The sequence below is a fragment of the Thermobia domestica genome, chromosome 9 (genome assembly GCF_964235325.1).
Source record: "Thermobia domestica chromosome 9, izTheDome1.hap1.1, whole genome shotgun sequence".
Lineage (NCBI taxonomy): Eukaryota > Metazoa > Arthropoda > Insecta > Zygentoma > Lepismatidae > Thermobia > Thermobia domestica.
In genome coordinates, this window is record NC_137462.1 from 282,204,399 (window position 1) to 282,232,231 (window position 27,833).

At 36.7% G+C, this 27,833-nt stretch overlaps 1 protein-coding gene across 5 annotated transcripts in view; it reads right to left on the reverse strand.

Moving 5' to 3' along the window:
- The window catches only part of LOC145660724 (uncharacterized), a 261,964-nt gene that overhangs the window by 44,951 nt on the left and 189,180 nt on the right, over window positions 1-27,833 (reverse strand). For 4 of the 5 annotated variants that reach the window (XM_081726103.1, XM_081726106.1, XM_081726104.1 and 1 more), the window contains 4 exons: window positions 17,647-17,745; window positions 11,941-12,012; window positions 2,976-3,047; window positions 1,346-1,396 (listed from right to left, as the gene is read on the reverse strand). In XM_081726103.1, the coding sequence (XP_081582229.1) occupies window positions 1,346-1,396; window positions 2,976-3,047; window positions 11,941-12,012; window positions 17,647-17,745 (294 nt within the window). The remainder of the gene's footprint in view (window positions 1-1,345; window positions 1,397-2,975; window positions 3,048-11,940; window positions 12,013-17,646; window positions 17,746-27,833) is intronic. The other variant, XM_081726105.1, reaches the window with a different exon arrangement.

The window sequence follows — 27,833 nt, forward strand, 5'->3', positions numbered from 1 at the left end:
AAATAAACACGTATTTTTAATGTCCACAGTTGGTGTACTTGATCTTGTTTTAACTTCCTGAGATGTCCCAGGAGGTAACTCAACTATTGTTTGCTGCTTCTTTTTCCTCAGACGCTCAAGTTTCTGTTTGTCAAATTTTGTACGACATGACTTATCAAACTTTGCTGAATTTGACACTAGGTTTTGAACGATACCAGTACTATCTCGTAATTGAACAATTGGAACAGATTTCGGCAAAGCTCCAAGGTTAGAGAATTCTATTAAGACTTCATCAAGTGATTTCAGTCCACTATCCGTAGCATTTACGAAAGGGGATTCATTTTCTTCCTGACAGATTATACATTGCTCCTATTTAACCTCCGGATTGGGCGGAACTGTTGAATCAAACTCAATTAATTCCAATTTTCTCTTTTTAGACATCTTGGTATTTCAGTTCAATCTGCAAGAACTGCAAGATAATATAAGTGTTCTACAACATGAAATTACTTAAAAACACATAGTTAACACTTAACTACAATAACACCTTTGGATTTACTTATAAGGTCTGAACACGTCATTCAAAAATTTAAAAACGATTTTTTCGTCGTTGTTACAGTAAATAGCATGTTTAATTTTCCATTAAAATAGATGTAAATATGCCATAATTCTTTATATTTGTAAATCTATTACCTTAATATTTGTAAAAGCGCGTTATTTGAATTTAGCATGCCAATGAACATATAAACTGGCCCGAAGAACGGCAAAATTGGAGTATTTTCAGTTTGTGCCGCCATTTTGGACGCCATCTTGAATTCTGTCCGACGGGGTGATCATCGTTTTTGTGTCCCGGCGGATTTTCATTCAACATGTTATAATTAATAAATGTGCCAAGTTTCATACTGGTATCCAGAATAGAAATATTTTTGTGCCAAGCGACTGCACTATTTAGGCTGTGAAATGATTATAACATAGTTCTTGATATGTCTCAAGTTTCAACATACAGTTATTAAAATTAAATAAATAAGAATGCTATTTAAAAAGTAGTACTTCACAGGATACCGAAATAACATAGGTAATAAATTACAGTTGAGTTCGTTCCTCTAATCGGTGCCTTAGCTTAGATTTTTGAAGAAATGTTATTCTGGCAACACTGTAATTTCTATGGATAGCAACAATGAATATTCTTCAGGCTCATATTTTTTGTTGTAGAATAACATTATCTATGACTCTAGTATTTCATTATCTCTCTTCACTTACGAAAAGAAAGAAAAAGAAAATGGTAAATTTTGTATTATTTTCAGTATTTAAGGATGATAATTGCAGTTGCACACAACACACCTGAGAAAACAGTAATAAATTCTCTTACCTGTGGTATAAGACTGGTTTGAGATGCAGATTTAGAGGGTGGATTTGTTGACTGGAAAAAGAAATCTGTGCATTAAAATTTCCATCATACTTATTTCAGTTTCTGCTAGAGTATTGTAAACTACAGTATATGTTTTTGTTTATACACTTTAGACATCCAAATTAAACTATGCATAAATATCGGAAGTTTTATAGAACAACTTTTCTACATCCATCTGTCGACAGGTATCAGAACAAGAACGCGTTACACATATCAAGAAGCAGTTTCTTCCAGTCCATTCAGCGTCCGAAGAACATTCTTCATTTTCTCTGTTAACAATATATTGAAACTTGAAGTGGTTCAAATTTACTGTTTCCCGCCTGAACATTTATCGCCATAGGGCGGAAACGTAACGTATAGCGAGATGTTCTTGGAAACGATTCTCCTGGTTTCAATACTGATTTCTGTAGAGCAGAAAAGATAAAAAGACATCAAGATGGAGTTTTCTGCAATCAATTCAACGTCCCAAGGATAGATTCCATCTCCTACGTTAACCCACTATTTAAAACGAAGTGGTTGAAATTAACCATACACCTTTCGCAGATCTTCGTTCTGACTACGCAAAACATCTTTCCCTAACGCGTCTAATCACCTTCATTCTGCTTTCTAAAATGTGTGATTTGATCCATACAAAACTACACTCCATAACCTCTTAATTAATCTACTATTCAGAATGTACTGACAGGTTCTTGGATGGAAGAACCAGTCATTGAAGCCGCAACGGAGAGAAAGACGATCGCAAAAGAACTGCCACCAAATATATAGAAAAATTCATCCCATTCATGTTTCCACAGTCGGTTGGGTCAGTACATAGAGTGCATTATGCACTACACATATATGTACTATAATATATGCATAAAATGGGTGTACTATGATATATGCAGTACCAAATACTCTTGTGTCTTACACGGACAATATTTTAAACGCTTCTGTCAAGTTTTTGATAAGCAGTTCTTCTAACTTAACTAAATTACACATCTATGAAATAGATGTCAGTATTTAATAAATAAAGTTTAGTTGTATGCAACGGGTGAAAGAAACTTGGGATTATAATAAAATTTTACTTTTCTCTGTCTAAAAGGTTTGGAATTTCTGAAACATTTGCAAAGACAAGAGAAGTTTGTATTTTGTGCAATAAGCTTATATTGGAGGACTCCTATAGATGTTCCAAAAGTGGTAAAGAGTGTTGTGAGGTGGAGACAGGTAACTTGAAAGCAGAATTCAATGAAATTTCATAGTTTATTTTTTATGGGCCTATTCTTACAACGTTTTGCTAGTGAACTCGTAGGTACATCGCGTAGATACTCTTAGATATCAGCATTAGCGATATGCTTGCTTCGCATGGACAACTCTGATCTGACACTTAAACAGACCTTAGAGTATATGATTTCAGTTTCGATTCCAGATGCTGATGCATAGAAAATTTAGTTTTGTTTAGACCACTACTATAATAGTTTATGCGCATATTGCGCTTTTATCTTCTTTACAACTACTGCTTAAATAACAACAATAATACGAGCATTGACTTCGTATAAACGAGGAGATTAGTTAAACATCTTTGGAAATGTTTTGTAATGTCTTCGTTGCTTACCTCTTCATTTTGTTCTTCTTCTTCCTCTTCAACTGATTCTTCAACTGCAAGAGAAACCCTCTTCTTCTGCGACTATAATATAGAAATGATTTATGTTAGATTTTTGTTAAGTTTTCGAAGATTATTTTAAAATTTCTTCAATCTTGGAAGGACTAAGAGAGAATAGAGAGAATAGGAAAAGGCTTATTCAATTAAAAGAAAAAGCTATTAAATATAATCGATTTCATTCTATGCTTCTCCTTCGGCGTTGTTCACTTACAACTAGATTATAAATCGCTGATAGGTCGTAATGAGTTACTTCTGGTAGAGTAAATATTTTCTTTGTTTCCTTTTTTAAATATCAATAGTTGTAATATGTACATTTCTATCACGGATGATTTCAAAACTTCTTGACATAAAACATTTATAGTAGTTTGTAGCTAATATGTTAATTCTGTATCATGTAGTCTCGTTAATTGAGCCTCGATAGCCGCTCGTATATCGTTATTTCTCTGATTACACAACCATATAGACATACAAAAAACAAAAATTCTGTGCACCGGGCTCCAGGGTTAGGTTTCATGTATTGTCTTACACAGAATCCTAGTTTCGAAATCCTAGGACGCTTTACAGAATTATATTTGTTTTATGGGCGGAAAATGTGTGTCCTCCCTATCCAAAATCTCTTAAGAGTTTCGCCCATGAAAAAGAATCGACACGGTCAATATTCCTGGGGGTTTGCAATTTGGATTGCGACTGACAAAATACATCGAATCTATACTCTGGGGTCCGCTGAAGAGAATTTCTGCTGTGTTACGTGTATTTTTCCCTATACATATTCACTAAAGTTTTTCGCTAATATAAAGGAATTCAAACGGTCAATTGTCCTGATTCCGAATTAGGATTCTGCTTTAAAAAGAAAAATAAAATCCATTCCCTGGGGCCTGGTGGACTTTTATTTTTGTGTGAGGCTGTGTTATTATTTGAATCTTTACGATTACTCTGCTACTCAAGAAAAATGTTTGATTGATGTCGAAGTAAAAGGTCTGAGAAAATTAATATTCTCTTTAAAAAGATAATTATCTCTTTTAGGATTTGTGGAAACTTTTGATACCATGGAGTAATATCGTCTTTGACCGCTCATTTAGGTTCTATAACAGGTATTTAAGGCAAATTTTTTATTGGTCAAGTCAAGGATGGATCAAATGAAACCCCAGCTGCATTTTGCAACCGGATGGTGGCAGCGGCGTGAAGTGCGGCGGAGAGGCGTGACTTTTTAAATTTTTGTCTTAAGGCAAATTTCAAAAATATATATATATATCGATTTTAGTTTTCGAGATATCAGACTGAAACTAGGCATTGGGGTTGTGTGACGCTTGGGTATTTACCATTCTTTAAAGATCCGTCCATGTAAAAGGACAGCACACGAGGGGTACAAATGTACCGAGGAGATCATTTTTTAAGAAAAATAAATCCAGTTTTTCCCGATTTTTTCGAATCAGATTTATGATAGGGACATGTGAGCGGTATCGTTGGAAAGGGCTCGTTATAGTGAAGAAAATGGCATTTAAGCCATGACTCTAGGTAAAATAGTAATGACGCAGGACATTTCTGAAGTATTTATATATATATATATATATATATATATATATATATATATATATATATATATATATATATATATATATATATATATATATATATATATATATATATATATATATAAGTACATTAAAAAGTGGACCACCTTTAGACTTCCAAAAATTTATCCCGACCTCAGTTTTCAATATAAAAGATTGAAATTTTACACACCTATTATGTACATAACACGTATGTTTCAAAATCACATTCAAATCTCTACGGGGAACCTAGGCCCGGCCCAGAGCAGCGCAAAATTTCGATTTTTTTTCGAAAAACGTTCCGGCGTTCCCATTCCCGAACTATAATACGGGCAAGTGAGTTCTACCATTGGAAAGTATGCTCTATCTTTTTTTTTTTTTAAAAAAAAAGAGGTATGAACTATGATCCTACGATAAATACTAAGGAGGCAGTAGCTGTTTGAGTGAAGTCTAAAATTTATCTGTAAAAATTGAAATCTTAAAGGGTTAAATATTCGAACTCTCTATTTCTTTAGATATTACAATAACAGATGAACAATATCGCTTTTAAACGAAGTTTTACAATTTCTTAGAACACCCACTTTCTACTTAGATGGCTCATCTCTAGTTCGAGGGTCATGGCGTCGATAACAGGTTATGTGAGTTTTCGGTGGATGATATGATGTTCGTAGATTTCCTCAAGATTCTCTTTCCCCCACATTTGCATTCCGCCAATGTTCTTAGAACCAGTCTCATGTATTAATCATCCGTAATCTTTACCATCCAAAGTATAAATAACACTACAAATTCCATATAATTTCACCTAGCCCTATTTTATGTAAATACGAGACTCAAATAATCATAATGGAAATACTAAAACCCAATGCCTTAAACGAACATAGGCTAAGCTATTTGATATTCAAGTTCATTCTGACTGTTGTGGTTATCGTTAATGATTATCCAATCATACAGGGTTTGTCCGGAAAGTAATAGGACTTAGTCGATTTAACAAAAATTATTCAGCCAATCGTTACAATTCTTTAAAAACTTTCAAAATAGGCTTCCTCTGCGTCGATGCAGCGCTGCCAGCGCGATTTCCAAGCATTGAAGGCGTCACGGAAGTCATTCTCCGGAATAGCCTTGAGAGCCGCGGTGCAAGCTGCTTGGATACCCTCTGTCGTCTCAAAATGCTTGCCTTTCATCGGGCGCTTCAGGCGAGGAAACAAAAAGAAGTCCGGGGGGCCACATCTGGGCTGTAGGGTGGCTGCGGAAGCGTTAGGATGCCGGCCTTGGTCAGGTAGCTGTTCACAAGAAAGGCGGTGTGAGCCGGGGCGTTGTCGTGGTGTAGCTTCAAGTCGGCTCCGATGTCTGGTCGGACCCGATTGACCTCTTTGAGTCTCTTGAGCACTTCCACGTAAAACGTGGCGTTGACGGTTTGTCCAGGAGGAACAAATTCATGGTGGACGATGCCTTTGATGTCAGAAAAGACAATGAGCATCGTTTTCACTTTAGATTTGCTCATTCTTCCCTTGTTTGGGCTAGGAGACGCCGGCGTGTGCCACTCGGAAGATTGCCTCTTTGTCTCGGGATCATACTCAAGGATCCATGATTCGTCACCTGTGATTATGTTATTCAAAAATTGGGGATCACTTTCACACATGTTCAAATTTTCTTCGTACAATTCCACTCACCGCAATTTCTGGTCGTCAGTGAGCACTTTTGGGACAATCTTCGCGCACACCTTGCGCATGTTCAAATGCTCCGTCACAATTTCATGAACCACAGTTTTTGATAAATTTAACATCTGGGCTATTAAAACAAATACTTAGTCGACGGTCTGAGTTCAAAACTTCGCGCACACGAGTCACATTGTTGGTGTTTGTCGAAGTCTTCAAGCACGGTCTTCATCGGCGACCTCTTCCCGGCTCTCCGAAAAGGTCTTGTGCCACCGAAACACACCACTTCTTGGTAAAGCATCATCTGGATAAGCCTGCTTGATCATATCAAACGTCTCTGTCGCAGATTTACCTAGATTAACACAGAATTTAATCGCGTACCTCTGCTCTAACGAACGCTGCATTTTCGGCTTGCACCACTCACAGAAACACGTCGCGCGAAAAAGCCTGTCCTGACTCTCCGTGTGCTCGGAGACAACTGACCAGCCGCTCGTTCGTTAGCTAGGAAAGCCCTCTACCGGATCCAGTCGGTGCGCGCACGCTCCGAAGTACAGTCATGGCGGAATAAAATCAGTCCTATTACTTCCCGGACAAACCCTGTAGATTGGAGAGTAGTAGTGACATTTTCTACATGCTATGCAGTTGTGTAGTTTTTGAAACACATGGTAACCATCTCCTCAGAGACCACAACAAATCTTGAGAACAAGTTACTTCTGTCTTCAATATTCTCTGAGTAGTTTCTTAGTTTAATTTCTAAAATATTCGAGTAGTGATATTCATGAAGAATTTTGGAATGTTTAACTTCAACACTTTTAAATTGTATTAAATAAGCGAACATGTGTATCTGAAACATTTCGTACACTGCCGGAATATAAAATGTAATTTCTAGCTTTACGTCCTACAATAATGCACCATGGCTAATCGAGACTAATAGTAGGATAGTTGATATTGATGGAATAAAGAAAGTGGGAGGAAACATGAAAAACCGGAGAAAACACATGCACCCGGTGTGTTAATAAAAAAAAAACACTTTGTTCGAAGTGGGATCGAATGACTGATTCCACATACCAGAGGTGACCGATCTATCATTAAGCTTACGTGGCTTCTGATGTTCACAAAATGTGACGTCATAAAGTATGAACAAATGAGTGTACGAAAAGAAAAAAGTTGCAGACAATTGTTTGTTTATTCAATAGTATTTTGTAAATATTCTGTGCCTTACTTTCTCAATTTTTTATGTTTTCATTAGCCTTACTATGCTTCACAAAAATTTCAAAGGAACGATTGTGAGCCCAAAGTATTTTTTTCATCAGTTAATTACAAATTAGTGAATATAATATAAAACTGTACTCATACAAAACTTACCGCTAGCATTTACTTTATAATTTGTACAAGCGAGTATAATATAAACACAAAGGTAATATACAGATGGTGATCAGAAAAATGAAAACACCTTAACGAAATTGCAACTTACCAGATTTATATGGTGTCGGGCCACCTTTCGCCTTCAGAACAGCCTTTACGCGACGTGGGATGGAGGCATAGAGGTCGTGAATGGTAGCAAGTGGAATTTTACACCATTCCTCGTGCAGGGGATGGGCCAGTTCTGTGAGAGAGGATGGAGGTGGAAATCGTCGTCGGAGTCGTGTTTCCAAGACGGAACACAGATGTTCAATTATGTTGAGATCTGGGGATTGGGCGGACCAGGGGAGGTGTTGAACTTCATCCCGATGTTCCTCAAACCACGCTGCAACAACGCCAGCTGTGTGAATGGGTGCATTATCATCCTGGAAGATGGCGTCATTGTCCGGGAACAACATCCGGACCATAGGATGCAAGTGGTCTCTTAAAATTGCGACATAATCGTTGGCAGTGATTCGTCCGCTAAGAGTGACCACAGGACCCAATGAAAACCATGATATGGCGGCCCACAGCATCACCGAGCCGCCACCATGTTTCACAGTTGGGCGGAGACACTGCAGATCATAAGCTTCTTTGGGCGTTCTCCACACATAAACACGGCCCGTGGTTGGGAATAGGGTGAAGGATGACTCATCCGACCATATCACACGTTTCCAGTCCTCAACGGTCCAAGTTGCATGGTCGCGTCACCATTTGCGGCGTGCGAAAGAGTTATGGTCCCTGATGAGCGGTTTGGCCCGTGCAACACGACCCCGTAAGTTCATGTCATGTAATTCGCGGCGGACTGTGATTGTCGAAACAGGGTGGGGGAGGTGCTGATTGAGTTCCTCCGTCACTTGCTCCGCAGTAGCACGACGGTTGTGCGTGACAATGCGCTTTAATACCCGGCGTGACCTGTCACTCATGTTTTTCTTCCGTCCACTGTTCCGCTTCCCCGATGTGGTTTTCCCGTGTGTTGTGTAGGCCGTCATCACCTTCGACACTGTCCCACGCGACACACCTAACAGAGTAGCCAGTGCCGTCACACTCACTCCACAACCGCGCACCAACAATTTGCCCCCTTTGAAACTCTGAGAGGTCTCCCATTTTACACTACCTCCGTCTGCTGCAACCACTGGACACTGCTATTCCACTGCGCCTGACGTAGTATGGAGACCGACCTAACACACCACCACCAACGGTCCGGCGCTGCGGGCGCCACGACACCACTGCCAACCCATACATCTGAGGTGTTTCCAAATCGAAATCGAAATCGTACTACTACAATTAGTGAAGAACTTCACAATTTTGTAAAATAAGTATACTTGTGCCTTTACACTTCAATTCATTTTACAAACTTTTAAGTCTCTTCTATAAACAATTGTACGGGTATATTGAAGATTTACTTATTGTTAGTATTTTATTTTAATGATATTTTGCCATATTGTAGGCCTTTTAAATCTGGTTGTTCTTAAAAAATAGAGAAAGGTAAAACTCAAAATTTTTTGTGAGACTCTAGTCCATTGACTTGCATAAATGTTCTCCAAGAATCAGTAATTGAGTTATATCAAAGTATATGCACGGCATTTCCTTGCTCTTATCTGTTGAATAAATAAAGTTGTTATATTTAAAAAGGGAAATATGTTGTGTTTGATTTCTATGTCATTATTTTGTTTACTCCTTTATCATTTATTTGGCTGCTGGGATAAGAGTTTTGTTTACAAATTGAGATGGGGCATACTTTGCACAGGAGGACAGTGTATAACTTGCTCCCAAAACGTCCTATTGAAGGTTGGATCTATATCTTTTTAAAATTTATTTTCATTAAGAGCGTGTTACAGTTTACTGAGATAGCCGGTTCTTTTCCTTGCAGTGGATCTTCTCTTTTAACCCGACGTAGACCTTTCATTTGGGAAATTAAACAATGAAAGCGTGTATGTGCAGCAGTGAACTGGACTGTTTACTCACTCATGTGTTTATTCTTGCATTTATTGTGTGTGTTTGTGTTTCATTTAAATAAAGGGAAGTATTACACAATTTTTAGGAAGAATGATATGTTACAAGGAGGATATAATTAAAATAAGTTCTCAATAATTAAAATTAATTTTTAATGATTGCAGATGGTTCTTGAATTAAGACCCGAAAGACTGTGAAAGAGCGGATGTTACCAAAATAAAAGAAGCAGACGAAGGGTAGCTCGCGTAGCGTTTCTACTTAGCAATCAGGAGGCCCTGGGCTTGAATGTGATTACAGACCAAACAGACTGAATTTTCAACGTTTTCCTTCAGTCTTCTCAAGTGAATATGTCAGGAAGGTCTGTTATCTTTAAACATAGCTCCATTTGTATCATTGTTGTGGTCGTTACTATCGGTCATTGCTATGATTCTAGTTTGATGTGGTCTCTAAAGTTGTATGTAGAAGTACTTTTAATAAATTAAATATCAAATGTAAGTTTATTTCTAATCTAAACTAGAAAAAAATCTAACATGTGATTGAGAGCGTTCGTCATAATAGGGAAACAATGCTTCATGCCTTTTTTAATAAATACAAATCATAACAGAAATAGCATTACAACTGCTAAATATAATTTGCATTAATGTACAATTGTAATTACTTTTTTATATTCAATTTGTTATTATTGGTACGTTTTAATCTAAAATTTGAATTGTGCTTTTAAAAATTTGTTTTATAAAATGCATTTAATATGATAGTACGATTTTAAATTCAATATGCATATACCTCTCGTGGTTGTAAAAATATAAATGAGCCGTTCAAATAAACCTGCTGTTTATCGTTAGTGACCCGTTGAGTGTCATCTGACAGGCGAACCGTTTTGAACATGATTAATATTACGTAAACGTAATTGTTCTAAGAAGAAGGCCCATAAAACGTGAGAGTTGAGTTTTGATGAAAATTAGTTACAAAAGTCAGCTCGAGTTGCTAGTCTATGTTGTAGTTGTCACTTGATGTGCAAATGCTTCGTTAAGCTGCTACATCGATGCCATCTTGAAATCAGATAGGAAATGTCCAAGAATTCCCGTTTTAACACAAAAAATGAAAAAAGCTTTTGGTAGAGCTTACTTCACCATTGTAAACCAGAAAAGTCACTTATATGTGGGGGCACTTCCAGTGCATGATTGCCACCTTAAAACGCTCCATGTTGAATCGTTTCAAAATACCCACCCTACAGCTCTCACCTGGCCCCTTCTGACTTTTATCTGTTTGGCCTTTGAAAAAACACCTACGTGGTTACCGATTCAATGATTTGGATGAAGTTAAAACAGCTGTAAAATTATGGGTCAAAAAGCAACCTCCTGAATTTTTCCAAAAAGGTTTTGACGGATGGGTTCAAAGATGGCGTAAATGTGTTCAAATTCATGGAGACTATGTTGAAGGGTAGAATTCTGTAGAAGACAGTTGAGGCTATTCTCTGCATTAGCTCGTCGTATTCTATGTTCATTAATACATTTTTTGTGACACAGGAGACATTACGTTTTGATTCCTCCTCCTATATTGTAAAGATCCCAATCACAGCGTAAGCACATGTTTACAAACGACATGTGCTATTGTTTATAAACAAGCAGACGATACACAGACCAGAAAGACACGAACATCAACACGATGGAAACCGAAAGAGAACAAATCACCAGAAGAGGGCCTATAAAAGTGGGGCCAAAGAAGGAGTAGACATCAGTTGACCACTGATCTCTAACTCTTAACAAGCTCTGAAGGACTGTAGACACAAAGACTATTTTGTATTTTTATAAAATAAATAGGTGAAGGGCTAGAATTTCGGACTATCATTGTCTCTCCCTACACAAATTATTACAATATTGAAAATACAATTATATTGTAATAAAACGTAATTGTGACAAAGAAAATGCATGTCAAAATTCTGTCATTAGCTCATTAGCAGCGATTTACTGACGTTGATTACTCCGATTGCTTGCTTGAACAAATGAATTGAAATTGGTTGTTTATTATCGCATGGGTAATGCCTTTCTGCTGAAGGAAACGAATGAATTATGAAAGTGAATTATTGTAGAAGAATTGGTGGAATCATGGACAACTCTGATCTGACACTTAAACAGACCTTAGAGTATATGATTTCAGTTTCGATTCCAGATGCTGATGCATAGAAAATTTAGTTTTGTTTAGACCACTACTATAATAGTTTATGCGCATATTGCGCTTTTATCTTCTTTACAACTACTACTTAAATAACAACAATAATACGAGCATTGACTTCGTATAAACGAGGAGATTAGTTAAACATCTTTGGAAATGTTTTGTAATGTCTTCGTTGCTTACCTCTTCATTTTGTTCTTCTTCTTCCTCTTCAACTGATTCTTCAACTGCAAGAGAAACCCTCTTCTTCTGCGACTATAATATAGAAATGATTTATGTTATGTTTATGTTAAGGTTTCGAAGATTATTTTAATATTTCTACAATTTTGAAAGGAAGAAGAGAAAAAGGAGACAATGGGAAAACCTTTATTCAATTAAAAGAAAAAGCTATAATTGATTTCCTTACATGCTTCTCATTCTGTTATGTTCACTTACAACTAGATTAAAAATCGCTGATAGTCTCACCATTCTTTACTTGGTCAGCCTGAAGTATTTTCTGGAAGACAACTCCCGACGAAGGAAGAAGTAGTTAAATGCTACCTGTTCTACAGAAAAATGCTACCTGAAGAGGGGAAAGAAACACCTTCTACGACAGATATTTTAAAATATGTGGCAAATGATCTTGTCAGTATCTGGAACAAAGCTAGCATTCCAGTCATTGGATATTCCAGCGTTTTGGGCAAACTTTCAAAGGTCATACGACTTGCCCAACAGCTCCAAAGTATCCACCAGCAAAGCGCACATCACTTACATTCAAAGCGGACTACAGTAATTTCAAACAAGTATTTGATATCTGTACTTGCAAGTGTGTTAGAAACAAAATAATGGACAGACAGTTGTGTATAAAAGTACCACAAATTGAGTGGAATTTCTGGATAGATCAGACTTCGGGTCGGAAAATGGTAATCGGTTCGATTGACAAGATTGTTTCGAGTTCACTTCAGAAAAAAGCAGAGAGGAAGGACCAGGAAGAGCGGTTTAGGAAAAAGCATTTGCAAAGCCTAACTATGACTAAAACTACTGCCTGTCAGTTGAACTTTATGGAAGAAAATGAAGCAAGTGGTGTGGCCTTGGAAGATGAATCACCTTATGAAGCAAACACATCCGACTCTGAAGACACAGATTCCGAAAAACGGCCAGCACAAAATAGGCATCAGTACCCAAACTTAAGCCAAATGATGGAAAGAACTGGCGTTAGTAACCGAGATGCTTGCAAATTAATTAATGCATGCCTGAAAGACCTGAAACTGGATAAACCGGAAAATATACTAGAACCAACAAAGTTGCGAAGACAGCGAATTTATTGGAGAGACAAGGGAGCAGAATCTCGTTCGTTTGACTTGCACAGGCTAATTTGTGTTAGTTTTGATGGGCTCATAAATGCAACCAGACTATTTGGACCAGATGGAGGACAACTAACAAAGAAGGAGGATCACTACGTTATTATTGCATATCCTAGTGAGCAATACGTGGATCATATTGCTCCACAAAGTGGCAATGCAGAAGATATTTCAAATGAAATACTCTCTGTTATACGTGACACGGATTCGACAGCTACTTTGCGTGCTGTGGTATGTGATGGAACAAATACAAACACAGGCAAACATTCTGGAATTATACGTCGACTTTAAAACAGCTTTAAATCGACCTTTACAGTCGCTCATTTGTATGTTGCATCTGAATGAGCTTCCACTAAGAGAAATTTTTAAAAAAACAACTGGTCCAAAGGGATTTTCGGGGCATATCGGAAAGATGCTAAGTTTTGATCCACGGGATGTTCCAATAGTTGATTTCCAGCCCGTCACTGGAAATGTCAAGGAATTTTGTGTGAATATCACAAAAGATTTTAGCGCTGATCAAAAGTATTTGCTGAAGGCTTGCATCGCAGTACAAAAGGGAAAGGACAACGCTGATGCTGCTGTTATAAAATTTTTACAAACTGCTTCTCCAGGTGCCCTTAATCACGCCAGGTGGTTGACGCTCGCCAATCGAACCCTTCGTTTGTTCATGAGCACAAGAAATCCATCCAAAAATCTATTGCAGTTTGTAACCTACATCGTTAGAGTGTATGCTCCAAGTTGGTTCGAGATAAAAACCCATTCCAACTGCACTGATGGATAACGTAACTTCAATTTAATTTGGAGAAAGTTAGAAATTTACCCGATAGTGAAATGAAGGAAGCTGCAATAAGATCTCTAAGATCTCTAAAGATTGTTATTTTGCCTACAGTGAAAATATTCTTCTTGCAGCTCTTACAGATCCAGACCTTGAAGTAAGAAAAGATGCAGTAAACAAGATTGTTGTTGCAAGAACGACCAATCAAGCTGGAGTGAGAAAATTTTGTAAATCAAATATTATGATTCATCTCGAAGCAGAAAACTACTACAAAATGATTGATTAGGATGCTTCCGTCACAACGCTACCTCCACTTGTAAACTGAATGTCAGATGAAGAATTGCTGGCAAAGATTGAAATAGGACCACTGGAATTTACAGGAATTCAATGTCATTCACAAGCAGTTGAACGATTCGTAAAAGAAGTTTCCAGGGTTTCCACAAAAGTTTTTGGTCATAAAGCCAGACATGGAGTGATTGCTTCATCCGAGGAATCAAGAAGGAAATTTGGAAATTTGGATACTAAGCATGCGTTTCTGAAAGCAGATAATTAAGTAATACTTCTTTTACAAAAATAATGCATGTTTTAAAACAATAAACCTACTGAACAGAAAAAAAACTACTTTTTATCATATGCCAATAATAGCTTCATTGTTAACTCAAAGTTGGGACTCTTAAATCAAAAGATAAAAATCTGAAATTTTACATACGAAATTATCTTTACCTGTATCAACTTTTAGAACTAGAGACAAAAGCTTCTGTTTACATTTCTTGAAGTTCGCCCCGCCCTAATGCATACGGATGTAGGAAACATTATAAGGAAATATGCGACGAGCCTAACTTCTCGTTTAAAGAAGGAGGAAAAACGCTATACTTTTAGTAATTATTCATTGACTATCTAGGATATTAAAAAGTAGGTAACAAAGCCACTTTGATTTAGTTAATGAGGTGAAAGGGGAAAGAAAGTAATGCTGATGTGTGGTGTGTTTATATGCTGTAAATGCTTCGCAATTGAAGGTCGATACTAAAAATAGTTTGTAAGTTCTGCATTGCCGCAACTTGGAAATTTTCATCGGAAGACAAGGATTAATATTTGGGTCTTCTAGAAAAATAGGAAATTGGGCTTTCTTTTAAATGTTGAAATAAGAAATTTTGGGCCCCTACAATTTAAAACTTTAATAAATAATTTTTATTACTTATACGCACGCTAGTAGTTATTGTGTTAAATTTGGAACAGAATTACATTTATGCTTCGTCTTTATATATTTGGTTAAGATTATGGAGCAGTAGCAGCAGTATTTGAGACTCTTTTCAGTTCTTTTGGAAAATGCAAGGCAGCCACAGTTCATGCTTTACAACGTAACTTGAGGTAACAATATTTGACACAAAGCCTTAAGAAAGATATATTGTTTGTTAAGGGCTAATGGTAGGTATTTTACTGAAATGAGTCCATATTACATTTTGATTCATTTAAGAGATTTTTGTATGTATTTGGTCTTGCGGACGCGGTGAAGCTATTCCATGCTTTCTTTATACATTAATGTTCGTATCGTGTGATTCGGAGTCAGTTGTCTTGTCTTGAACTGAGCTATTGTCACCTGCCCGCACAAGTTACGGCCCTAGAGCTGTAGTATATTGCCAATATGGATGGCAATCTAGGACCAACCAAAACTGTTCCCAATTGCACAACACACCTGTTAAAACTGGTTTTGTGAGACCCTGAATTTGAGTTGACATTCTTTTTATCGTAATGGCTAAAGCGCAAAATTTCAACATTTGAACGTCTTACATACGCACACACACACGAAAAAATGTTATAATAAACTGTATTTTGAGAGAACTTAATAATTCCACAGTAAAACATTAGAAAGAATAAAGTATTTAATATTTAGTTGGAAACATAATCAAGTAGGGTTATATATTGTAAGGATCCCAGATCACAGTGTAAGCACATACTTACAGACGACACGTGCTGTACAATTTGAATGTATATATTAGTTTTTTCACTGAAGTACAATACAATGCGGCGAAAGGGGACTCTATCTTTACTAAATCCCTGAAGACTGCCTTGAAGCAAAGACGATTCAACACAAACGATACCTCGCCAGGCTGCCATGAGCCGATTAGGTTATCCAAGGACCTTAACCTGAAGTAGCTACAAGAGATATCGGTTGCTGCCATGACGGAAGGGGTTCCTGTATTAAAATACTTCATTCTCTTTTGGTCATAAAGAAGTTTTGTAGACACCAATACTATGTTTTATTTTTATAAAATAAATAGGTGAAGGGCTAGAACCCCGGACTAGTGCTCTGAACAGGTCGGGTCAGGCCGGGTTGGACACCGACCCGACCCTTGATCCGAATTGACTGACCCGACCCGACAACCCGACCCGACAACCCGACCCGACAACCCGACCCGAGCTGACCCGATTGACCTGACCGGACAACCCGACCCGACCCGAGCTGACCCGTTTGAGAGCACTAAGTCACGACACTGAGTGAACGCCAAAATGCACTCCCATTGGGAATTAAACCCGGACCACGTGTATCAAAGTCTTACACGTTAACCACTAGCTAGATTAAGCGGGGGATTTGTATATGCATCTTAATGAATATTTGGCACTTTTGAGGTTCGGTTATTTCTTTTTATAACTGATACCAATCTCCGACGTGGGAGAATTTTTTTCTTGCTTTAGTTCTATGTGACGAAATTTTTCTTGAAGGTCAGTGTTCTCACTGCTCGGAAGGCAGTAGCAAGTGTCTCTTGGCGGAGACAAAAGGAAATCGTTTAACTACAATGATAAGGGTTGAGGAAACGGGAGAACACCTGTGATTTTTTCCAACCCTTCAACTTTCATTCCAAAATAGGTTCTTATGATTCCGGGACCCGCGCCACTCTGATTTTTCTTTCTCGGTAATTAAAACGTATTTTACAGTATATATAGTTGCAAGTAAGAAGATACATAATATGAATTTTGTAATTTAAAATTTAAAAATACAGTATGATAATTAATTATAAAGTACTAATTTTATTTCACCACTTTCAGCCCAACAAATGAAATTCAAACAATTCGCACCCTGGGTCTTAGTCATCAATACTGCGTCTTATTCTTTTTCTTGCACAGCCAAGTCTTGGACCTGTATTTCGTAGTCTTGATTATGGTCTTTCATACTATAAGCTCAACCTAAAGTCAGTTGATCAAAGTGAACTGACCAGAGTGACCCGACCCAACTGACCTGACCCGACAACCTGACCCGAGCTGACCCGACCCGAGTGACACGATCTGACAACCCGACCCGAGCTGACCCGAATGACCCGACCCGAGTGAGTAATTATATTGTAATAAAACTTAATTGTAACAAACAAAATCTATGTCAAAATACTGTCTTTAGCTCATTAGACGCAATTTACTCACGTTGATTACTCCGATTGCTTGCATGAAACGAATGAATTCAAATTGGTTGTTTATTATCGCATGGGTAATGCCTTTCTGCTGAAGGAGACGGATGAATTATGAAAGTGATTTGTTGTAGAAGAATTGGACAACATGGACAACAATCATCTGACACTTAAACAGACCTTAGGGTATATTATTTCAGTTTTAATTTCAGACGCTGATGCTTCAAATATTTAGTTTTGTTTAGACTAATCCTATAATAGTTTATGCCCTCATTCTGCTTTTATCTTCTTCACAACCACTACTTCAATATCATCAATAATACGAGGATTGGCTTCGTATAGAAGACTGGATTATTGTTTAAATCGAAATGTTTACCTCTTCACTTGGTTCTTCTTCGTCTTCATCTGGTTCTTCATCTGGTTCTTCAACTGGAAGAGAAACCTTCTTCGTGTTCTTCTTCTTGTTCTTCTTTGACTATAATATAGAAACGTTTATGTTAAGTTTTCGAAGATTATTTTTAAATTTCTACAATTTTGGAAGGAAGAGAAAAAGGAGAGAATAGGAAAACGTTTATTCAATTAAAAGAAATAGCAATCATCGAATTTCATTATATGTTTCTCCTTCCGTGATGTTGACTTACAACTAAGGTAAAGGCACCATTAATTGAGACTTAGGAATTTTTCAGGTTTATTGTCTTATAAAATGCCTTTAAACTGTAATTGTTTTACGATTTATTTTTTATTCTATATTTTGAAGTTCCTTTTCATAACCCATTATAATTTTAAATAGCTAGTATAATTTTGAGTACTTTTTTAAAATAGAAACTCTTACAAAAGTTTAGTAGTTGATATGTTTCATTTCTAAAAAAATCTAGTAGTTGACACATTTGAGATTAGTAGTTGACACTACTTATTTTTCATACATACGAAAGATAAAAAAGAAAATTGTTAACATGCTAGGATTTAAATGTGAATTATCAACATTTCAGATGACTATTAGTAAACAGTATAATCTTCAGTGTCCAATAAAATGTGAAACTCACTATTTGGCAATGAAAGAAGAGTACAATTTTACAAGTAACTTTGACACTGAAAACAAACGTCAATTCCAAATAGTGTCCAACTGATGAACAAGAAATAGGCCCCGACGGCTGCTGACTGTTTGAGGTTCTTCAATATGACCAGCAACATCTTTCCACCCATATTCTAGCTCATCTGATCTTTCTGGCCACTTCCAGTATTTTCCGCTTTTCTGCATGGCTGACACGATTGCACCTTTATCTGTAATACTTGTAATTTCCCCAGGAAAATATTCGTCTTGATATGTTACAATCACAAATTCTCCTGCTTCTCTATGTATGGATTCAACTGTTATGGAAGTCGAATCGATTTCTGAACCGCTAGTATATTCTTCGTTTAATTCACTAGAGGAATCTTTATAAGGAATATTGTCACTCTCTGTGTCTGACGTGGCACTGTCACTTTGTCGAGAACCTGAAAATGTAGCTAATAAGTGTTTTATTAAATATTTTATTCATCTCTTTCTTTTAAGTTTTATTTTTCTCTCTTGCTCTTGCAATCGCTTAAATCTTTCCGTCTCTTCCTTCTTTGTCTTTCCGCTGCTCTTTCTTTTTTCTGGAGTAACAGATCTTCGTTTTTCTTTGCTTTACTTTCATAGTACTTTTGCCATAACTTTGAAGAAACAACACTTGGAACGTTTTCCTTCAAGTTCCTCTTCTTTCTTTTCACTTCCGTTTCAGGCCAAAACAGAGATCTTTTAAACGGGCTGGGAATTCTCTTGACATTATGACCTGTAGTACTTACTTTGTGTATTGACGAGGTTGCAATGTCTACCTGTCCTGACACCTTGTTCGAATTTGTGACAGGTTCTTCACTTAAAACATCATTTCCAAAATCTTCTGACTTTTCTGGTTCCTCATGAGACAAACTTCTTTCTGGTTCTTTATCTCTTGTTTTCTGCTCACAACTACTTCTTCTGCGTTCACATTCAGTGATGAAATATCTTGTGATCCCGTTGTAATATCCACTTTTTGTTCTATCTCTACTTTACCCGATGGACGACTTTCTTCAAGCAAGCCCTCTCAAGCTTCCATGATCTGGTGGTTGTCATTTGTTTCTAATGTAGCTGTAACAGTCTTCCACGTTTGAAACAGGGAAAGATCTTTTGATCCTGGCCATTCTTAAGTGTGAGGCACATATTGAAACATGTTGACCTTATCTTTCCCTATTATTACATTTAAAACTTTCTGAGTTATTTCTAGTTCACGTGAAGTTAAACTACTTCCATATGTAGCTCTAGCTACGCACTGCTTTTATGCCTCCAACCTAATTGCATTTTCATTCCAATCCACAAAGCCTAAACCCATTCTTCAATCCAACTGAATATTCTGGAGCATCCAAAACTTTACTCAACAGTGGAGCAAAATCTTTTCCTTCCAAAACCGAGCCCTTGTTTATGTTTTCAAGTCTCCATTCATGTATTTTTTGTTTCCATATTCTTTTTAGACTGCGAAGAACGGCTACGTCAATCGGTTGGATTATGTGCGTTGCATTTGGACTCAAAGCTATTAAAATAATATCATTATCTGCACAGAACTTGCTTGCGTGCAAAGAATGATGAGAGGAATAAAAAAATCACTGGTAGATTTACATCTTGTGTTAACAAACATGGATGAAAGACATTAGCTAAAAGCTCAAAGAAGAGCTCTTTCAAATATGGAAATATTTACTTTCGTGCTTATTATTCTAATAAGTAGTAAGAAAAACTTCAATACAAAATCTGAAAACTTTTCTTCGAGCCAACAAAGAATAGATTCAGTACTTGACATGCACTGGTGTGAGTGCCTGACACCCATCTTTACTAGTTCCATACAGTTGTTTTTCTTTCTGATACAAATTTTAATGTTTCCCATTATTACAACGTGTTAGAAGCGGTAAATGTTAATTTTAGTATAAGAATGGTTGGAATTAGTAATTAACAGGGGGTGTCAACCAGGGCCTAAAATTAAGTGGAGTACTCCACACTTTGTGGAACTGTAGGAAAGGAGTGTGGAACTGTAATTCTTGAAGTGTGGAGTGGTATTAATGTGAGTATCTTACTTTTCTCGGATTATGCATTTAAACGCGTTTAGTGTGTCAAACTAAATGTTACTGATTCAATACATTCATTATGCAATGGGTTACTCAATTTCATGTAACTGCCAGTATATGACATTAAGCCAGAGTTAATACGTATAGATGTCTCCTAGATGGCAGGGAAAACCATTGCCAATTTTGAGGTGAAGGAATTTTTTAACTATATTTAGTTTTCAAAATTTTTCGGTTGCATTCATATAGTATTAAAATATGCAACTAACTACACGTTTATCTGTTGTTTCAATAGGACATTACACTTTTCCGATATAATGAAATTTGTTTTGTAGATAAAAATTACACGATCCTTTGAATCCGTTATAGAAATATGTACTACCAGAGATAACATACATCAATAACCGCCAAAAATTTAGCCGAAGACTCTCAACAACTAATCATAACCCAGGAAATATTATCCGTTCGTAAGTTTCATGGTGATGATCCGCGTCTTCTGGTTATGATTTTTTTTTGTTTTTGTTTTTGCTGCAGAATAGAACTTACTTTCAGAGATACATAACAAATCAAGTTTTGCTATCAGTTCTCGTTGTTAGAATTAAGTAAAATTAAATATGTAATTAATTTTTTATTTAATTCTAACAATACCAGCCTATATAGTAAAATTGATTTGATATACATGGATGAAGATAGATTTTATTCTTTCCCCCTGTTTCCTTGGAAAAAATTACGTAACTTTGGCAAGAGCCTCGTAACATCACAAAAACACGCTCTTTCGTAAATAATTCATGATTGCATATAATCTGTTAGCACTGACAGAAAAAACACTTATTTTCTTAAAATTGAATGTAGACTCAGTTTCTTCGCTAGCCCCAGCATTATTGAGTATTTATGTTGCAAAATTGCGGCTCTATAATTTTTGGCACGACTTTACGCAGCGCAAATCGGGATTAGTAATTTAGAGTACATTTCTCTTTCTAATTTAGGATACTGGTACTCAAAGGAGTCTTCTGTCCTGGCTCACAAAAGATGACAGACCCAAAGAAGAAAACAGAAGTGCCTCTGTTTCAAATGCCGTCGATGATGTTTCACCTGAGCCTGAAGGTGCTGAACCAAGTCTACCAGTTACTGTTTCTAACCTTTCCGTTGTAGATGATGCAAGAGTGAAAAATGACGGCTCTGCTGCTGCTGCAGCAATCTTTCCATCAGTGCATAGTTTCCAGCTACCAAACTCTCAAAAACATAAAGTGAAAGTACCAGAATGTTTACAAAAATTCGGTGAAGGAAGAAAGCGAATTAGGTGTATAGTCTGTATGGAGCATTTGCATAGTGTCAAGCGCTTTAGAACTAGCAAACAGATACCACCTATTTGTACTGAAACTGGAGCAGAATGCAGACAGGCAATCATCGACATTCATATGTTGTCTCAGCATCACGAAGAAGCTCTTAAGGTTAGAAAATTTTCATCGATGACATTTGAAGAGAAATGTAAAGAATTCCAACTACTAAAGAAGTTTTCAGCTCAAAATGTAGAAAAAGCGAAAAAGATTGGTGCATACATAAACACAGTGTTTAATGACGCTAAACGTGGAACATTAAGTGCATGGTCATGGCCTTCCAGACAGATGGCTTTCCTGAAAGGTCAGATATAAGCAGATTCATGTAGCAATGACGTTAATATACAACACACAGTGTATAAACCCAAGTCCTCAGACTTCTTGTATCTTAATCCACCATCTCACGCCGAACTGTTAGATTGCATTGTTGAGGCAGATATAGGAATGAACGAAAAGCCCTAAAAAAAAAAACGCACTAGCTATATCACTGAGAAGCGATGGTAGTGTCGACAGAATGCAGTTGCACAAAGTTATTGTTCCTGGGCCTTGAAGAGCCAGAAGGAAGAGGCTCCGAAGCGCATATTGCAGCGTTACGAAAATCAATAGAAAGAGTAATGCCATAGAAAGAACTGTTTCCCAGAGTGACTTCGATAGTTACTGATGGTGAAAACATGAATACAGGCAGTGGCGTATTTAGGGGTGGCTTCCGGGCTTAAGCCCCCCCGAAATCTTACTTAGTATAGTAAAGTAAATGAAATATCTTGCAGAATTTTCACATTTCCAGGCAAAGTTCCCCCGAAAGTTAGCAAAGCCCCTCCCGAAACAAAATCGTAAATACGCCACTGAATACAGGGGAACACAAAGGAATGTAGAAATTGTTAACTGATGAAAGAGTTGCTTCAGGTGAAACGTTGCCTCTGTTGAAAATTTGGTGTGCTGCCCATCGCATTAATTTAGTATGGAAAGATGTTACCAAGAATGTCCAAGAAGTTCCATCTCTCATACAAGCAGCATCTGGACTGTGTGCTTTCTATCACTCTTTAGGGCAGCGAACGAAAGGTTTAACGATGGTAGCTTTAGAAAATAACTTAGAAGTTTTGCACTACCCAGAATATTTTGACGTCAGGTGGACAGAATTTTCATTCAGAATGCTCACTACTCTCCTAAACAATTGGTATCCAAGATGCCTTTACTTGCAAACGGAAAGCCATGGATGTAATAAAGCCAATGGTCATCTGTGTAAATGGATAGAAGTAGATCGCCTTTATCTTCTGTGTCTTGTGACAGACGCTCTATATGTTTTCAAGAACTGCCAGCAGAAGTTTGAGTGTGATGAAATGTTTCTTTTGGACACAATAACAAATAAAAATAGAACTGTAACACAATTGGAGAGTATGAAAGAGAAACCTCTATTAGGTGGGTGGAAAGAAACGTTTTTAAACGAACGTGTGCAAGAGAACGTCAACGGAGAAATACAGTACTCATTACATGGTATTCAACTTCATCGTAACACACGTCGCAATAAATCCCATAACAAATATGTCAGTGAGAAAAGAGATTTTACTGTAGTACGCTACGAAGTTCTGGATTCCATGAATAACTTTGTTGGTCAGCGTTTCCTGTATGAAGACAACATTGTTGCTTTGGAGGCTTTGCGTGTTTTGCAAGAGGATGTAACTGATGATGCCCTAAGAGAATGCCACAAAGTTATTTATCCTGATACAGATCTTTTGCAGTTCGCAATGCAATATAGAGAGGCATCATCGTGCAGTATGTTGAAAGGTCTGAACGGTAAAAGCCTTCTCATGAAAATCTGTGGATATCAGTCATTTCATGCTCTGTCAACAAATCTAGCCCAAGTTGTTGCTTCGAAACCATCTTCTTCCGATGTTGAAGGACTTATAAGTGACTAACAGATAAAAAACTCTCTTTGGCTCCCACTACTGTGAAAAATTACCTTCACGTTAATATAAATATGGATTCGTTGGAAGATTTTAGCCCAACTCCTGCTGTTATGAAATGGCTGGCCAGAAAGGAAAGGTGTTTTGAAGTTGGTAGGAAGTCAAAGGAGCAGTCCTGGTATAACGGTGTATTTGCCTCGGCAGAAAACAGACAGACAGCGTGATGATCACGGAAAAATGACAGTGAAATTCTTATGTAAGAAAAAGTGACTTTTTTCTTCGAGTGTGACTATTTTTCTTAACGGTTTGCTTCCTGTATTTTATGGTTTAATACAATACGATTAAATATGTATCCTAACGTGCCTTTAATTTTGTTTGCTCTGGATGTCAAAATTTTCCTACATAATAATAATAATAATTATTATTATTATTTCTTGGTTGCAGGTAAACATGATGTACTGGACAGAACACTGATTATATATCAAAACAAATGCTGACTAAGCTAGTTTTTCTATACTATATGAAATTTTTACCAGTGTGGAGCTGTGATTTCGTTGAATTTTAGGCCCTGGTGTCAACCTCTGAAATCCAAGCAGATTGAATATTTGACAAACCGCCCCCCCCAACAACACTCAATTTTCTGTTGGAGCTTCTCGCATTGATTTTGTTACTCACCAGAAAAACATGTAAAATCACAAATAAAACTATTATAACAAAGCAAACAATTTGGCATCTTAGTTACAGAGTGTACTCACCATCTTAACGAAATTCGTAACAGAACTGTAGCAGATAACGTATCCTTACAATGGCGTGAAGAGTTTACAATGTCACTCCATTAAATAATGAAAGTCTGTGCAGTGGTGCCAGATAATATTCAATGAGACTTCAAGCTACAATTTGTTTCCACTTTTGTGTTCTATGACGTCAAGTAACCTTATTATTTAAATTTTTCTTGCAAAGTGTCAACTACTGAACCCCTGTGAACTACTGGTGCCTTTACCTTAAACTCAAAATCGGTGATAGGTCGTAATGACTTACTCCTGGTGGAGTAAATATTTTCTTTGTTTCCTTTTTTAAATATCAATCGTTCTAATATGTACATTTGTATGACGGATGATTTCTAAACTTCTAGACATACGACATTTATAGTAGTTTGTAGTTAATATTTTAATTGTGCATCATGTAGTCTCGTGATTCAGCCTCGATAGCTGCTCGTATATCGTTAGGTTGGGCCACAGCCACTTACACATACACAAAATGAAAATTCTGAGTATGGATTTTTTTTGTTAGATTCCAAATTGCGAAACCCTAGGACGATTCACAGTGTTAGTTTTGTTTTATGGGGGGGAAATGTGTGCCCCCCCTACCCAAAATCACGTAAGTTTTTCGCTCATAAGAAGGAATTGGCACGGTTAACCTTCCTGGGGTTTTGCAATTTGAATCTATGTAACAAATTACATCGAATCCATATCTTGGAGCCCGGTGCGAAGTTTTATTTTTGTGTGTGGCTGTGTTACATGTATCTTCCCCATTATAAATAGCTAAAGTTTTTCACCCATAAAAAGGAATTGACACAGCCAATTGTCCTGGAATTTCGAAATTTTGATTGTGTAACAAAATACAGCGAATCCTCTACAGAGAACTTTAGTTTTCTGCATAGCTATATTACGTGTATCCTCCCCATCAACAAACTTTTAATTTTTTCCTCCATGACAGAAAAATTGACACGATCCATCTCTTTGGAGTTTCGAAACTTGGATTCGGAATAGGAAAACACATCGAACCCATACTCTTGGGTCCGCTGAACAGAATTTCTCGTCTTCTGTATGGCTTTGTTGGGGGTTTCCTCGCTATCGAAATTAGCTAAAATTTTTCGACCGTAGCAGAAAACATTGACACGATCGATCTTCCTGGTGTTTCGATATTTAGATTCGGTATAACACAATACATCGAACCCATACCTTGTGGCCCGGTGCACATTAATTTTATTTTTTGTGTGGCTGTGTTTTTATTTGAATCTTTACGATAACTCTGCTGCAGAAAAAATGCTTGATTGATGATGCAAAAGATCTGATAAAATTACCATTGTTTTAAAAAGATAATTCAATATTCGAATTCTCTATTTCTTTAGGTATTACAATAAGAAATTATCAATATACTGTAGTTTTTAAATGAAGTTTTACAATTTCTTAGAACACCCACTTTCTACTTAGATGGCTTATCTCTAGTTCGAGGGTCATGGCGTCGATTCCAGGTTATGTGAGTTTCTGGTGGATGACATGATGTTCGTAGATTTTCTCAAGATTCTGTTTCCTCCCATATTTGCATTCCGCCAATACTTTTAGAATCATTCTCCTGTATTAATCATCCGTAATCTTTACCATCCAAAGTATAAGTAACAGTACAAATTCCATATAATTTTACCTAGCCCTATTTTATGTAAATACGAGACTCAAATAATCATAACAGAAATACTGAAACCCAAAGCCTTAAACGAACATAGGCTAAGCTATTTGATATTCAAGTTCATTCTGACTGTTGTGGTTATCGTTAATGATTATCCAATCATACGTTAGAGAGTAACAGTGACGTTTTCTACATGCTGTGCAGTGGCGTAGTTTTTGAAACACATAACAACCATCTGCTTAGAGACCACGACAAATCTTGACAACAAGTTATTTCTGTCTTCAATACTCCCTGAGTGGTTTCTTATTTTAATTTCTACAAATAATGTAGTAATGACATACATCAAGAATTTTTGAATTTTGACTTGAACACTTTAAAATTATATTAAATAAGCAAATAAATGTAATTTGGCTGCTGGGATAAGAGTTTTGTTTTAGGAATTCAGATGAGACATACTTTGCACAGGAGGACAGTGTAGAACTTGCTCCCAAAACGCCCTATTGATGAAGGTTGGATCTACATCTTTTTAACATTTATTTTCATTAAGAGCGTGTTACAGTTTACTGAGATAGCCGGTTCTTTTCCTTGCATTAGATCTTCTCTTTTAACCCGACGTAGACCTTTCATTTGAGAAATTAAACAAGGAAAGCGTGTATGTGCATCACTGAAGAGGAGTGAATATTTACTCATGTGTTTATTCATGCATTTATTGTGTGTGCGTGTGTGTTTAATTTAAATAAAGGGAAGGGTTACACAATTCTTAAGAGGAAGGATATGTTAAAAGGAGGATATAATTAAAATAAATCCTCGACAATTGAAATTAAACGGGTGCACACCCACGGACAAGATGTTATCTACTACATAGTAAACTTAGTTCAAGCCGTTGTTCCATGCAATAAATAAGGTTTACTAACTGTGAAAACCCAGAATAACATTTCCCAGGAACGAACTCAACTGCATTTGATTACACATCATGTTCTTCTGGTATCCGGTGAACTACTTTTTGCATAATAGTTGTATTTAGTTTGTGTAGAAAATAGTTTCAACTTACAACTATTATACCTAAAATTAAATAAATAAGAATATTATTTAAAAAGTAATACTTCACAGGATACCAAAATAACATATGTAATAAAATACAGTTGAGTTCGTCCTTCTAATCGCTGCCTTAACTTGGATTTTTGAAGAAAAATGTTATTCTGGCAACACTATAATTTCTATGGATAGCAACACTGAAAATTCTTCAGGCTCATACTTTCTGTTGTAGAATAACATTGTCTATGATAACTTGTATTTCATTATCTTCTTTCACTTATGAAGAACAAGCAAAAGAAACATCGTGGCCTTGGATTGACAAGGTTCTAACTGCACGTCATTGTGTTTTTAGGAAAAGTTTTATTACGCTATAGTCAGTGGTGTCCATTCCCCCTCATGTCCATGACGTATCCCCTGTCAATTGTCTATCCATAGGTGTTCTTCCATGAAAAAAAAAAAATCTTTTCGATTAATTTTTACATCCCCTCAAACATATTTATATAGATTTTTAACCCCCCAAATATTTCAATGACGCAGTTTGCGTCATAGCCCCCCTTTGTGTGCATCCCTGCTATAGTTGTAACTAATCATTATGATGTTTTTACACAATGATTAACTGCCTACGACGTTTATATTTAAATATTTGACGTTGAAAACGGGGCTTTACTTTTTTTTATTATTATTATTTTGGACAATGAGTAAAATGCAGTTAGAACGTTGTCTTACTGAAACGATCATTTTCAGAGCTACAAGGTTTTAACAGCGTTTCCCAACCG